At 41.4% G+C, this 15,757-nt stretch overlaps 1 protein-coding gene across 1 annotated transcript in view; it reads right to left on the minus strand.

Annotated features, from left to right (window-relative positions):
• Window positions 1-12,651, minus strand: part of LOC136879427 (probable cytochrome P450 6a14) — a 40,789-nt gene extending 28,138 nt beyond the window's left edge. The window contains exons 1-2 of the mRNA XM_067153234.2: window positions 12,616-12,651; window positions 9,968-10,928 (exon numbers count right to left, since the gene is read on the minus strand). Coding sequence (XP_067009335.2) covers window positions 9,968-10,901 — 934 coding nt within the window. The 5' untranslated portion in view covers window positions 10,902-10,928; window positions 12,616-12,651. The remainder of the gene's footprint in view (window positions 1-9,967; window positions 10,929-12,615) is intronic.
• Window positions 12,652-15,757: the final 3,106 nt, after the last annotated feature.

Below are 15,757 nucleotides of genomic sequence, written 5' to 3' on the forward strand. Positions count from 1 at the left end.
CTTATTTTTGTAATTTGGTAAATTAACTCATCGAAAGAAGCGATTGACATCCGGATGAAATCAAAGAGCTTTTCATCTCTCCTTGCTTGTTCGAAAAAAGTAGAGAGCACCAGGGAATGTTCTCCGCAGCGCCTACGCGCCACTGTGTGAGTCTGCACCAGCAATTAAGTTGGCAGCACGGCTGCTGGCGCTTGTGTCAAAACAAACAAACAAACAAACAAACAAACAGACAAACAGACAAACAAACAAACAAACAAACAAACAAACAGTAAACTTTGGACTCACCACAGCAATTCATAACAGATGCTGGAAGTGTTGTCCTTATGTTCGAAGACAGACTTCAACACGTCTACAGATATTGTCGAAGACTTTCACGAAAGTTCCTTACGTAATGGACTGATTTACTTGGACTTCGCAGCATTACATCGGAAATGTCTTCACGTTTTTCGTCTGTTAAAAGCGCAGGCCTGCCTGTTCCCGGTATATTGTGGACTGAGCTGGTCACACGAAATTTACTTTTCAAATCCCGAACGGTATGCCGGTTTGGACACTTTGAATTAGAAAACCGTGCCTGAAATTTTAGTTTAATATTTTCTGTAAACCTATCGCCTTCGCGAAAAACGTATTCCACCAAAGAAACCCTCTCTTCAGTAGTAAACATTACCGCCTGTATTGTGTTGCACTATTTCAATATTCTATCTGAACGTTCGCTCACTGCAATACACACTGACGATTTCGACATCCCACAGCTAACATGTGTGGCGTTTCCTGTAGGCCTACTGCTACCCTGTTGACCTTGGCCTGTCGGCGAGCGAGCGAGGGTGAAAGATGTGACATCGTGCTGCCAACTAAACTCCTCATGCTACCTTACCCAGCAGCACGCAGGCACTGCGGAGAACATTTCCTGGCGCCCGTTATAAACATTAAGATGGACCCACGTCCGCCGATTCCTTCTTTTACTCTTCATTCTCGTCCAAGCTAAATAAATCGGTGATAAATTCTTCCTCCAATAAATAATCTCTATTAGGGTCCATATCCGCCACGTCAGCAATCATATTGCAGCTCGTTCACAGCCAGGTGTGCTTTGGAAAGTGTTGTCGCCAAATCTGCTGCTGGCTCGACGAAATCCACTGTGTGTGTGATTGTCCTTGTACTGTAGCTTGGGGATGCTTGACGGCGCTGTTTACTAGTGGCCTGACAGCGGCGTTTAAACAGCTCGTGGAGCGCGTGGCCGATAGCGGTTAGAGGGGAAGGCAGTGCAGCGGTAGGGGACGCGTACACGGTCTGACAAAACAGGCGTACCGGTATGCGGCTGTAGCTCATTTTTGCCTCTGTTATGTCTATCGTCCGCTTTGCTTATGCTGTATGCATTCCAGGTCCTACTTCAAGGCTTGGAGTAACACGTGTTTCCACTCCGTGTTATCACAACATACATCGTTCGCTTCACAGGCAAAATACCTCAAGGCAAAGAGAAGCACGTGTGCCTTGCAGCAGTCTACGATTACACTGGTTTGTGTAGAGTAGTTCGTAAACTCTGGCTTATTCCTGCCAGATAGTTGGCATGCAGAGAACCAGTCACGTCACATGTTCTCAGAGTATGATCCTCTCAACACATTCATGAATTACCCTTGATGGGGTTAAAAATTGAGCTATCACAAAGCAAGTGCCTTTAATACAATCTGTGTCTGAGTAGTTCGGTGAATGGTCTCATGATATAAAGGATACATAAGTTACACACAAAACTCGTTTACTGGCCTTCAAAGTAATCTCCGTTAGCTAAAACGCACTTTTGGCATCGACTGTAAAGCTGCTTGAAGCTGGCAGCAAACGCTTCTTTTGAAATCTCCCGGAGAACCCTTGTCACGCGTTGTTGGATACCTGCTACACTGTCGAACCGGTGGCCTTTAAGGGTTAATTTAAGACGGGGGAACAAAAACAAATCGGCCGGCATCAAATCCGGGCAATACGGAGGGTGTGGAAGAATAGTCACCTGGCGTTCAGCGAGAAACTGGGTCAGGTGGATCACTGTGTGCGGACGGGCATTGTCGTGGAGGAGCTTCCACTGTCCACTCCGGTACAGTTCAGGCCGAACCCGTCTGATGCGTTCCAGTAGCCGTTTCAAAACTCCCTCGTAGAATTCCGCGTTGACAGGTGTAGCCTGGGGTACAAATTCATGATGAATGACACCATTGCTGTCGAAAAAGGCGATCAGCATTGTCTTAATCTTGGACTTTGTGCCCCGACTTTTCTTGGGAGGCGGAGAAGAGGTTGAACACCACGCCATTGACTGGCTATTGGTCTCCGGATCATACTGGTAGCCCCACGACTCGCCTCCTGTAATGATGGTTTTCAACACCTCCGGATTTTGGTCACAAACGTCAATGAAATCTCCCGACGTTTCCATCCGAGTTTGCTTCTGCTCGTCTGTCAGGTTGTGCGGCACAAACCGGGCACACATCTTCCGGTTTTTCAAATGCTCGTGAACAACGGTCCTTACACTGTCCTTGCCTACACCCACTTCATCTGCTATCATTCGTAAGGACAGTCGCCGATCATTCGCAAGCATCTGTCGCACTCGTTCGATGTTGTCTGGAGATGTGCTTGTGGTTGGTCGACCCGAACGCGCCTCGTCCTCAACACCTTCCTTTCCATCTCGAAAGCGTTTAACCAGTCAAAAATGCACTTTTATCTCACTGCTTGAGCGTGGTAAACTTGCACTAACATTGCGTGTGTTTCCATTGCCGTTTTGCCTAGGTTGAAGCAAAACTTCATGTTAACGCGTTGCTCCGTTTTGCACTCCATTGTGCAATGACCCGAGTCCTCACACTGACTCCGTGCGATGTGTTGCAGCGTTCAACTCCGTTTAACTGTGTTGAGTTGACCGATAGGGGGCACTTGGTGTCATGTCACGCAATGCGTATGCGCGAGCGTATCGTCCGAACTAGCACGGTATACAAACTAGGCGACCATTCACCGAACTTTTCTGACACAGGATGTAATACCGTGTTTTGTGTTCGTATGTATTCATAAAACACATCTCTACAGTTTTGAAGCATACTCTAATCCTAGGAGAAAGGGTCTGACGACCTTTGTCTTCATTTTCCCGACAAGGAGAGATGTCTTTGCACTGGCATACTACTACTACTACTACTACTACTACTACTACTATTAATAATAATAATTTCTCACCCCACTAAATAATTTGATGGTTTTCGGAGACGCCGAGGTTCCGGATATTTGATTCGCAGGAGTTCGTTTACGTGCCAGTAAACCTACCGACAACATGCTGACATACATGAGTACCTTCAAATACCACTGGGCTGAGCCGGAATCGAACCTGGCACGTTAGGGTCAGAAGGCCAGTGCCTCAACTATCTGAGCCACTCAGCCCGGCAGATACAACATAAATCCATCTCTAGTCCTTCAGGGATACCTGTTCTGGCATTCGTTAAAAATATTTCAGATACACCTTTATATACAGGATGTAACTAAAAATAAATGAAGTCCGTTAAACTGGTTAAATTGGACCATTCTAAGTAAATCTTAAACTAAACATTTTGGTGTGTCTTTCTTTCTTTGTTTCTTTGTTTGTTTCTTAATCTGCTTACCCTCCAGGGTAGGTTTTTCCCTCGGACTCAGCGAGGGATCCCACCTCTACCACCTCAAGGGCAGTGTCCTGGAGCTTCAGACTCTGGGTCGGGGAATACAACTGGGGAGGATGACCAGTACCTCCCCCAGGCAGTCTCACCTACTATGCTGAACAGGGGCGTTGCGGGGGGATGGGAAGATTGGAAGGGATAGACAAGGAAGAGGGAAGGAAGCGGCCGTGGCCTTAAGTTAGGGACCATCCCGGCATTTGCCTGGAGAAGAAGTGGGAACCATGGAAAACCAATTCCAGGATGGCTGAGGTGGGACCCACCACTACTCAGTTGACCTCCCGAGGCCGAGTGAACCCCGTTACAGCCCTCGTACCAAGTTTCAAATTTCGTGGCAGAGCCGGGAATCGAACCCGGGCCTCCGGGGGTGTCAGCTAATCACATTAACCACTAAAACCACAGAGGTGGACTTGGCCTATCTTTAAATTTAAAATTCCAAAATATTTAGGTCTTCAGTAACTCTTTAGGCAGAAGTAGAAACCTCTTGTACGTTTGCAGTAGCTAGAATAGGTTCGGTGAGGGGAAGTTTAGACGTACTCCAAAGCATCACTTTGCCGGTGTAGTCTCAAAATATCTGAACATGAAATTGATGGAAAAACGTATCAATATATTTGCAAGAAATATGCAGCCGGAATAAATAGGGTAATAAGTCTCAAAATGTTCGAAAAGAGTAGGTAGCTGCTTACGAGACAGGGACTTGAAAAACAAACTATTTTTGAGTTTATTACCTGGGTGCCTATATTTCGCTACGGTGAGGGTAAATTATCTTTAATTTTATTTGAAGGGTTTTTTCGACTTCTTCGATGACTAGTTACTCCAGAGTCCACAAGCGCTACTTGAACTGTGAAATCGTCATGGGAAATGACACTGAACAAACAACGCTATTAAGGAATGGAATTCTAAGTTCAACCGTCTGATAAAAGTACCTCATCCCCGTTTGAAAGGTATGGTGTCTTGTTTGAAAATAAGAAACTCAACCAAACGATTTTAAAATAGCCAGGATGGATATGAATCTTGAAGTTTCGAAGAGAAGAAAGAAATATTGCTTTTTAGTCGAAGGAATAAAAAGATCTACAGCTAAATATGAGGAAACTGGGGACGTCGATGTTTTTTAATACGATCTCTTACATCATCAAACTGTACCGAAACCTGTGTCAACGTTCTGAATTGCGAACATTTTCATACTAAAATTATTTAATAATAATGAAGATTATACATATGACAAAGCATTAGCTGCATTTAACAAAATGCAACTAGACCTAACTAGGTCTACTGATCCCTGTCGTAGGCCTATATATTTTGTGCGAGGCTATACAGCTGGCCTATCTCAAGACTGAGAAGAGGGCACCGCAATCTGGGCTTGTGTTAAAAATCAAAATTTCCGCACCTTTTTTATTACTTTGTGTTTATTATAATGATATATTATACTTGTAGGGTGTTTTAAAACAGAACCTGCCACCGTCGGATTTGGGATATGTTGAGACTCGGATGTTTTGAGACTCTGATATCTTGTGACGACACGGACTTTGTCTGTTAGCAGGGGGTGAGGAGTGATGGTGGTTAGCGTTTTTAGAACAGCGCTGTCGTATTGGAAAATCCCTACGTAAAGAAATTGCGATTATTGTTACTGCAAGTTCATATACATGATTGGGATATTTGGACAAGTAGTAGGGTATTGTGTAGCCTACCTAGTGATTTTGGAAGTCATTGACTACTTGATTGATTGATTGATTGATTGATTGATTGATTGATTGATTGATTGATTGATTGATTGATTGATTGATTGATTGTTGTCTTAAAGGACAGAATAATTGCGATAATTGGTTCAGGTGTGGAAGTGTGTTTCAATACGTATATTAATTCGTTATATGTCGAACACTATCCTATTTATATAGATGTCAAAAGATCCTACCGAGATGAGATTTGATGCTGGATTCAATGGAAAATGACTAAGAATTTAAAGTAATAACGCTCTTCACTATGAGAAGAGATGACTCAATCCAGTCTAACAGCGAATATAGACGGGGAGCGTATCAATTAACAACAGCCAATCAGTGTAATGCGATCATCCCTAGTTACTTTGCAAGTTCGTAAAAAATGTAGTAATTGGAAATATCTCCATTAATAGTCCTCGACCGGGCGAGATGGCCGTGTGGTTAGAGGCGCGCGGCTGTGAGCTTGCATCCGGGAGATAGTGGGTTCGAATCCCACTATCGGCAGCCCTGAAGATGGTTTTCCGTGGTTTCGCATTTTCACACCAGGCAAATGCTAGGGCTGTACCCTAGTTAAGGCCACGGCCGCTTCCTTTCAACTCCTAGGCCTTTCCTATCCCATCGTAGCCATAAGACGTATCTGTGTCGGTGACACGTAAAGCCACTAGCAAAGAGAGAGGGAGAGAGAGAGAGAGAGAGAGAGAGAGAATATTTCTCGAACGGTTAAAACACACTAAACTTCAAGATAAGTACTGTTTATTTTACAATCTCGATACAGTTAGATTAGGTAACGAGAAATTACACATTTTTGAAGTTTGCCCTCTTAATATTGCTACGCTATGTATCAGGGGCGGTTTCTCCATAAGGTTGCAGGTTTGCGCTACCCCCATTAAATTGTTATGTTTATTTTAGGTAAAGTTTTATCATTTGGATTACTCAACTACTGTACTGTATTTTCATTCAACAAGACAAACCTTTCAAGAGCTTGAAATAGCAAATATTGACTACAGGGTACTTTACAAGCCTGTACTCTTAGATGTTCACTGCAGGAGCCGAAAAGTTTGCAGCGGGAAGTCAACCTAAGGTAGGATGAAACCTGGGCTGCTCGAGAGGTGCGCGGGGCTGCTAGAGTGTGCTTTTTGGCTGCTATAGGGGTGTGCGGGGAGAGGAAAAGATAGGCGTGGCTTCTAATACATTGCTTAATGGAGGTTTATCAACCTGGCTCCTCCTACCACGGCCGACTGGATCCCTCGCTGCGCTAAGGAGCTGCCTAGAGCGACGCATCAAATCGGCCGTGCTCCTACGTAACCAACTACTAGCGAAGTCGCTAGAGACCATTGCTGCTCAATGTGAAATTCTGTTATAGAACAGGAGTGTCATCTAGCGACACCGGATGGAAGTTCATCTGCTGGATCACGGCCAGTTGGATCCCTCGCTGCGCTCCGTAAGGAGCTAGCTAGAGCTATTCGTCCTGGCTAGAGCGACGCATCAAGTCGGCCGTGGCTGGATATATAACTAATGTCTCTAAATTTGAAAATAAACACCGCCATTTCTTTCAGTATAGTCGTGAGCTGTGTTATGTGCGTACAAGCTAAGTAGCTTATTGATTTCATTGTGTAAACATTCGTGTCAGCATGTGTGTTTTTATTATTGTGCGTTTTTATCAGTTAGTGGTATTTTGCCAGATCATAAATTCGGTGCAGTCTTTAATGTCTGGGCCGTTTTCGCAACTGCCGAGGAACAATCCGAGGTGAAACGAATGGGAAGGCCCACGCGACGTTTAATTTCGAAACCAGATATATTACAAAAGGATATTTTTTCAATACCGGAATTAGGCTACCTCAAAGTGTTCCATTTCAGTATGGTAAAAGAGTTTTTAAATGAAAAAATGTTAATGCGTTGTAGTAATATTCCTGAAAATAGAAATGTAAAATGTTTGTTTTATTTTTAATAATAAAAAAGTATTGTTGATGTATCTAGATTTGAAAATTAGCCTGTAATCATATTATATCATTGGTAAAAATTGTGCACCACTGACCTTTTAAACCACCAGCCGCCACTGCTATGTATACTCATTAAATAATATATAGCCTAGTGCACAGCCCAAATATCCCTGAAATTAATTACCGAATCTGAGGTAACAGCGAAATGTGAGGCAGAAATTTGAAGTGTATAAACGAATACACAGTTTAATTTTATAGGTGTAAACAATTGCACATCGTAGGAAACTGAATATCTATATTAATAAATGCAAGTCGGTCTGGAGTGAACTGCATATATATAAAGGTATGAAAATGAAAATAGACGTGAATTAATGAGACATTTCCAGGCATCACAGAAACATGAACCTTGGTATCAGAGAATCCCTAGAAAAATCGCAAATTCTGAAAATTCCCTGAGTGGGAGGGGGGGGGGGGGGACGCTGGTGTGTTTCAAATTTCGGGATCAGCATAAGATCGCATTCGGATATATATATATATCCAAAGCGATAACAAGTGAGTTTCGTGGGATTAAAAGTTTCCTATATATACCACCCTACTCCCAAATCAAGGTGGTGGCACATTATGCCAGACGAGATGGAAAATTGAAATATGGAAAAATTATAGGTTTTAGCCTGTAACCGACGGAAACATTTCAAGGTGTTTAATATTTTATATTTTATATTTTAATATTTTCACTTTTTATCGAAATATGGAGGCAATTCTATTGACGGCGCAGACCTTCGTTTCGAGGTATTTGATGGCTAAACGGATGGCACAATCCTCGTTCAATTTGGAGTGTTCATAACATTGGTCCTATGATTTTTGTCGTTTCTCTCTCCCTTATACGTTAGATTTGGCTTTATTTCTCGATTCTAAGTAAATTTTGTGCTTTTTACACGTATATCCTTAGTTTGACACCTTTATAGTAGAGATAAAATTATCAAATCCGGCACGAACATTGGCCTACATAGTGGCAATATGCGAACCAAATTCTACGTTTCTAGCTGTCACATAAGAATCCGGAAAGTAATGCAGTGTGTGAAATCTATACCCAAGTTTCACCCTATTTAATGTGTCTAACTCAGTCTAACCCATAAGTAAAGGAGATAGGAGAAATTTGTCGTAGGAACTACCATGTAGATCGCTAAAAGCGGGGTCTATGGTGAAATCCGTTGGTCGATATGACGTACCGTAAAGCAGCATTTAATCTGTAAATTAATGTCTGCAATTTTGTAAACGTGCATATACTTCCGTATATTGATCTTTTATAATTGAAATGATTTGTAGATATCTCGAAAGGGTGTGTCTGCCATTACTTTCAATACTTTACAAATTGATAGCGACTATTAGCACGAGGCCGTCTGCAATTGTAATCAATACTGCTCACATCGACTTTGACGGCAGTAGGAATGGGGTCCTTCTCCAACTCCCGTGTAACTGGCATTAGTAATTCCCTTCTCGATTTGACTATCAGAAGGCAAGGGAGCGTGCAATTTTGATCAAAACTCCCCTACCCGATTGTGTCTGGCAGTAGGCAAAGATACCCGCCATTATAAACAAATTTAACCATCTAAAAGGTGACTGGCATGAGGCAAAGTGGCCTGCTATTATAATCGCAACTCACAAACTCGTGTGTGACTAGAAGTAAGCTGACTGGCATTAGAAAAAGAGGCCTGTCGTTATAATGATAACAGTAAAACTCAATTTTGACTGTCAGTAGGGGAGGTGCTTATTATTATAATGAAACTTCCCAACTCTATTGTGAATGGCAGCAGGCAAGTGAGCCTGCCGTTATCACCACAAGTCTACAACTCGCACCTTACACGGGAATGAACGTATGGGGACCTCCCCATAGCGTTTCTTCGTTAATGCTAAGAGACATGCAATTTAATAAAATCTCTCTCACCGCGTGTACAGTAATTTATGTAGAAATCTGCATACAATGTAGAATACCGTAGCGAAGCTCGGGTACATGTGCTGGTTAATACTGAAAACAATTAAAAATAATGAACTGCAACTTGTATAGAGGTGCGTTTGGTTTATAAGGTATTTCCGTTAACATTGTAGTCACCGCTGCTGTACTGCTTGGGTCACGTAGCTGTGAGTTTGCATCCGGGAGATAGTGTGTTCGAACTCCACTGACCGGGCGAGTTGGCCGTGCGGTTAGGAGCGCGAAGCTGTGAGCTTGCATCCGGGAGATAGTGGGTTCGAATCCCACTGTCGGCAGCCCTGAAGATGGTTTTCCGTGGTTTACCATTTTTGCGCCAGGCAAATGCTGGGACTGTACCTTAATTATGGCCACGGCTGCTTCCTTCCAACTCCTAGCACTTTCCTATCCCATCGTCGCCATAAGACCTATCTGTGTCGGTGCGACGTAAATCCACTAGCAAAAAAAATGAACTCCACTGTCGCTAACCCTGAAGATGGTTTTTGGAGGCTTCACATTTTCACAACGGACAAGAAGCTGAGGCTGGACCTTAATTAAGATGACGGTCGCCTCCTTCCCAGTCCAAGCCCTGTCCTATCCAATCGGCGCCATAAGACCTATCGGTACGACGTTAAACCTTTAGCAAAAGGGTTGTAGTCTACTTGATTATGTTACAGGTATCACACTTACCAAATTTGTCTTCTGATTCTTTCGAAACTTCAGAAGTTTCCTTTGATTTATCAAGTTCATTGTCACCGTCTAGATGGCCCTTATTCTTGAGATCTATGAGTAGCTGGAGGAAATCGTTCCTTCTGATATTGTTCTCTTCCCGGTATGTAACAGTTTCCTTCACTGCCTTCAAGAAGAAGTCTGTAACATCCTTGGTGATGAAACTAATATTAAATATCTTAGCAAGCTCTGGAATGAATGCCAATGTAAAACGCCGGACGTTCGACATCAGGGTAGGCTTAAATACTGCTCGTCCCATTCTACGGAATTCAGAATGTGGATCTTCAATTGCGTTAAACTGAAGCCCGAAAGCACAAGTTCCTATGACCTCTGTGGTGAATTTCGCCAAAATTTCCTTCATCTCTACCTCACGTTCTTTCTCAGCTGGTTCAGCTAAATATTCTCTTAGTTGTTGAGCACATTCTTCTATTAACTGGAACATCATCTTCATTTTTCCAGAGGTAAATGTTGGAGAAATTTTTGTTCTCAACATTCTCCATTTGTAACCCCCGAGATTAAATAAATTAGCACTTAAAGGGTCCCTATTTTCGTCAACTTTGAGTCCCCTGTGTGGGAAGTGTTGAAAGTCCTTCACCAATATACTTTTTATGAGTTCTGGGTCTCTGATCATCAAGGATGGCACTCTGGACTGATAAACACCAGCGTACCTGTGGCTTTCAAATTGGTGGTAAATTTTCTGGAATAATTCTGGCAAAGATGTCCGGAGCAAGGTGAGTTCTTTCATGTTCCCAAAGAATGGTTCAGGTTTTAAGTGTGGTACGCCTTTCTTCTTCCAGTAGCCGAATGTGCAGGTGAAGTACCAGTAGACACCAAATAACATGCACGCACCGATTATGAGGAGGTACCAGAGTACCCGAATCACAAGAGGTTCCATTCCTTTGTTCAGTGGAATTATATTATCCTGAAAACAAAAGATAACAAAATTGAAAATAGTTCAAATAAAGAAATAAAGTATGAAGGTGCACTGAAAATGCAGGAAAACAAGGAGAGGGGGAAATAATGAGGTACCATCACGTGGTAAACAGCTGGTCAGGATTGACGAAATAATAATAATAATAATAATAATAATAATAATAATAATAATAATAATAATAATAATAATAATAATAGTCCGCCTCTGTGGTGTAGTGGTTAGCGTGATTAGCTGCCACCCCCGGAGGTCCGGGTTCGATTCCCGGCTCTGCCACGAAATTTGAAAAGTGGTACGAGGGGTGGAACGAGGTCCACTCAGCCTCGGGAGGTCAACTGAGTAGAGGTGGGTTCGATTCCCACCTCAGCCATCCTGGAAGTGGTTTTCCGTGGTTTTCCACTTCTCCTCCAGGCAAATGCCGGGATGGTACCTCACTTAAGGCCACGGCCGCTTCCTTCCCTCTTCCTTGTCTATCCCTTCCAATCTTCCCATCCCTCCACACGGCCCCTGTTCAGCATAGCAGGTGAGGCCGCCTGGGAGAGGTACTGGTCATTCTCCCCAGTTGTATTCCCGACCCAAAGTCTGAAACTCCAGGACACTGCCCTTGAGGCGGTAGAGGTGGGATTCCTCGCCGAGTCCGAGGGAAAAGCCAACCCTGGAGGGTAAACAGATTAAGATAGATAATAATAATAATAATAATAATAATAATAATAATAATAATAATAATAATAATATAACCAGTACAACCATTCTTATATCATCTTGGTAGGACTCTAGAGTTTGTAATTCTCAGCATAACGTTTCACTACCGCATGTAATTGACTTATTGTCCGTTTAGAATGGGCCACTTCTTTCCGCATCAACAGAAGACCAAAACATAAGAGAATTATAGACGCAGTGGATAAAGTATGAATGAATGAATCAATGAATGAATTAATGAATGACAGGACTGGACTGGGAAGAAAGCGACCGTGGCCGTGCCAGGTGTGAGAATGTGAAACCACGAAAAACCATCTTCTGGGCTGCCGATAGTTGAGTCCGAATCCTCCATGTCCCGAATAGAAGCTCACAGCTTCCTGAACATAGCCGCGCAACCAACTGACCCAGTAAATTCTGATCCCTCGAGCCAGAGGAATGACTAGAAACAGCTAAAATTGTCATCCTGACCGGATATCAAAACCGGGATCCTCGAAGGGAAGGCTTAGAGATCGACTATTCAGCAAATATCCGGGCTACATCTGCACAAATAAGATACACGCTGGCCATTTAGCTAAGCAGCCAGACTTCATATTTATATGAGAAATGATAAACCTTCAGCCATTCTTTATCACGACTGCGGTCGTTTTAGTGAATGATCTTGTGCACGTGCAGATTCAAGTTCGATCCAACGATGTGCCATTCATGTGTTATCAGCTACACAATTTGTTAGTGTTTTCCATGTAAATAAGCATGGAATTTTACTACTAAAATGTTATTATGCCTCAGCAGTGAATTGATAATATGTGGACATTCTGAGAACTTGACCCTTAACCTCACGACGACAAACTAGAAGTCAAACTCTTCAAATTAAACACTCTGAAATGGAATTTATATTTGTGACTAGTATACGTGTAAATGTGCAGTTTTCTTAATAGACCCAGTTCCTTAAAAGTCACACAAGTGTTTGATGTCTACTCACAATTTAGAAAGAAGTCAATCCTCTTTAAGTTATAAGTGATAACTGAGTGAATGAGCGACTGCTTTATCAGTACTTATAAAGACTCCATATCTTAAATTCATTGTATAATATGGCTCACGTTCAGTGTAGTAGTAAAGATTAGACTTTGAATTCCATAGATTAGTTAGGTGCTACCTTTGTTCTGGTGGACCATTGTGTTTGAGATAATTCAGTTCGGCTGAGTGGGGTCAGAACTAGAATAAATCAGCAAAGAGTTAAATAAGCAAACTGTGTGTACAAATGGGGAAATTAAGTTGCCTGTACTCTAGAAATTATTCTTATTAGCATGACAAATCTAATGCCCAATTAATATCTAACGATATTTTATTGATTTTATGTTATTCTTATTCTGGTGCTAGGATGTTAAGGTAATCAGCTTATGTATTTGCAAGAACGTTCTTAACCTATTAGTTATTAAGCAAACGCTACTTATTTATCTAGCTGTAGCTGACTGAGACTAGTTTTAAAATAAATATACTGATATAGAGACGAGAAAACTCAGTTTGTATTGAGATTGGCTGCCGATATTTGTTACTTCTCAGGATTGAATTACCTACTCATAATTGGACCTCTGCTCATGTCTGAGCACGTTTCATATAGTCTGTGGATACAAATTATGGAATTATAACTTTATGTAAAATTCCCAGGAAAATTGATTGTGGACTAGCAAAGTTTGGAGCTCCCGACGTTTGTCCAAAAAATACGTTCGTAACTTTCAACAGTCCAATGTCACTGACGTCTGCGAAGGTCGGTAGAAACTTTGAACTCCCTGGTCCACGAACTAAAAGTCCAAGAATATTATGTTATCAATGTGATTTTGTTATGGAAGCCTAGCAGTTAATTTTCGGTTTGCTAATCAGTATGATTGCTGGTAAATAACGATTATGAAATTCTTACTTTGAAGCTCAACTCCCAAATAATAGATATATTTCCCACGCATGAGTATTTAATGTAGACTATTATTTCAAAAAGTGTTGAGGCGTGTGACATGCGAATGACGTTATTATTCTCGGCAAGCAGTCCGTGGTTTGAATCCTGACCAATTCTTGTGATATTTTTGAAATGTGGTGTCACATCCTGCAGTATGAATTACATGTAAAACTGGGGGTCTAGTGTGCTGATCACATCAACATTCCTACAAAGCTACAAGATGCTTTGCCTGCTTAAAGCGTGGTCCGAGTGCTGAACAAGGTAGATAAAGAACTATGATTAAAAATAAGAGGCTGTATCTAACACGTTCGGCCCAGTTTCTTGGAACTTAACGGATGTATAAAATGAGTATTTATAGGATTCGTAAAGTGTTGGCGGAGAATATTTCAAACAACGTTAATACTAAGTAGTAAATTAAATCAAGTAGACTATCGACTTGTTTCATCATTGAGTAACAGTCTAGTGACACAAGTCGAATCAGTTTATAGCAAATAAAATGCGATGATTACAAAGTCGTGATCGATTTTGGTTTCCTTTCGCGATGATTATGAGTCCTTATATGTCGTATATTAGGTCGAGCTCGTTGAACGGGAACAATTATTTGATAGACTCTGTCTATTTGTCCATAAGTCGGTAAGAAACTTGTATGGAAGTAGTACAAATGATTGATGGAATGAACCTGTAAGAGCAATGGCACAGAAGTGTTCGAACACAATAAAAGTAACAGTAATTTCAAGAAAATACTTACATAATGAATAAACTGAATTTATTTCTCAGACTGAGGCAGGCTATGTGAACACATCGTACATTATTTATGTATTAACTATTAACTGAATTAAATACAAGGTTTATAAGAGAGACTAACGGTCCGGTCAGAACAACCGATATGTGGTTCTTAAATTCTAGAATCTAATTTAAATTTATTAGGATTCAAACCATGGCCACCATGGTGAATTATAATGCAAAGGAAGGATTAAATGACTGTATAGATTTTTGGAATTGAATCCGTCGATGGAGAAAGGAATCAAGTCATTTTTTTCACTTTTATACCTTCCTCTGACAAGATGACCAAGAGTTTTAAATGAAATGTTGTCGAACAAGTTTTTAGAAGTAGCACTGTCAAAATATGGAAATAATTTCTTTCATCAACCTCTAATCCTTTTCTAACAGTAGTTCAGGGTCTTTATTTCTTAAATATAGTAATTATATATCTGCTGTTGGTTTCACGAAGATATCTAATCTTTCACTAATATTGACGTTGCTAAACACTTAATCAAATAGTATGTAAATCACAAATGTGCTCTGTTAACAGGTTGAACTTAGGAACTGTTTTGAGCAAAACTAATAAACCAACGAAGATCATGTGTTAGCACATTACTAACTCTTACATCAGTCACAGAGTCACAAATCGATACCTGCAAGTATCACAGGTCTCTGTCAACTTTGTTCCTATCTTCTCAGTAAGCGTGAAGCCTCTCCATGTTTCTCGTATAAAGAGCAGGCGGACATAGGTCCTTCCACCAGAGCTTTGGCCTGTTTAACCCTTGTCTAGTCGCGCGAAAATTATTACTTTACTAGTCGCGCACGGAGGAAACCTCCAGGGTTAAAAATGCGCGTCATTTTCGCATTTTGAGACGTTGTTTTGGCATGTTCGTTTGCAGTATTTTTCGGTATAATTAAAAACCATTTTAAGTACTTGTAGGTTACTTTTACACAGGTTGTTTGATCTAAAAGCAGAATACTGCAGACCTTAACTATGTCGAATGATCTTATGATATTAAATTCGTGAGACTTGCCATTACCTACGACGATCTCATCAGATGAAATATGAAATAATATTTTTCTAAAATAAGTTTCGAAGAACAAAACAACAAGGTCATCGACCTCCAAAAAATGTATGCACTAAAATATAAGGTAATTTACTTAATCGCACACAGAGGAAACGTTCAGGCGATGTCACTCGTCAAGACAATGATCCCACACTCGCTCACAGGATGCACGATCACGCCGAAATGCTCACAGGACGAGTAAAAATGAACAATGAGAAAGGTATAGGGATGGGGAGACCGACAGTTCAGCTGGGAAGTTCAGTACCGTGAAAAATGTAATCGGCCCTGAGGAAATCTCCGTGAGCAACTAGTTAAGGGTTAATATATTGTACCCTGATGAGATA

This window comes from Anabrus simplex, chromosome 1 (genome assembly GCF_040414725.1).
Source record: "Anabrus simplex isolate iqAnaSimp1 chromosome 1, ASM4041472v1, whole genome shotgun sequence".
Taxonomy (NCBI): Eukaryota; Metazoa; Arthropoda; class Insecta; order Orthoptera; family Tettigoniidae; genus Anabrus; species Anabrus simplex.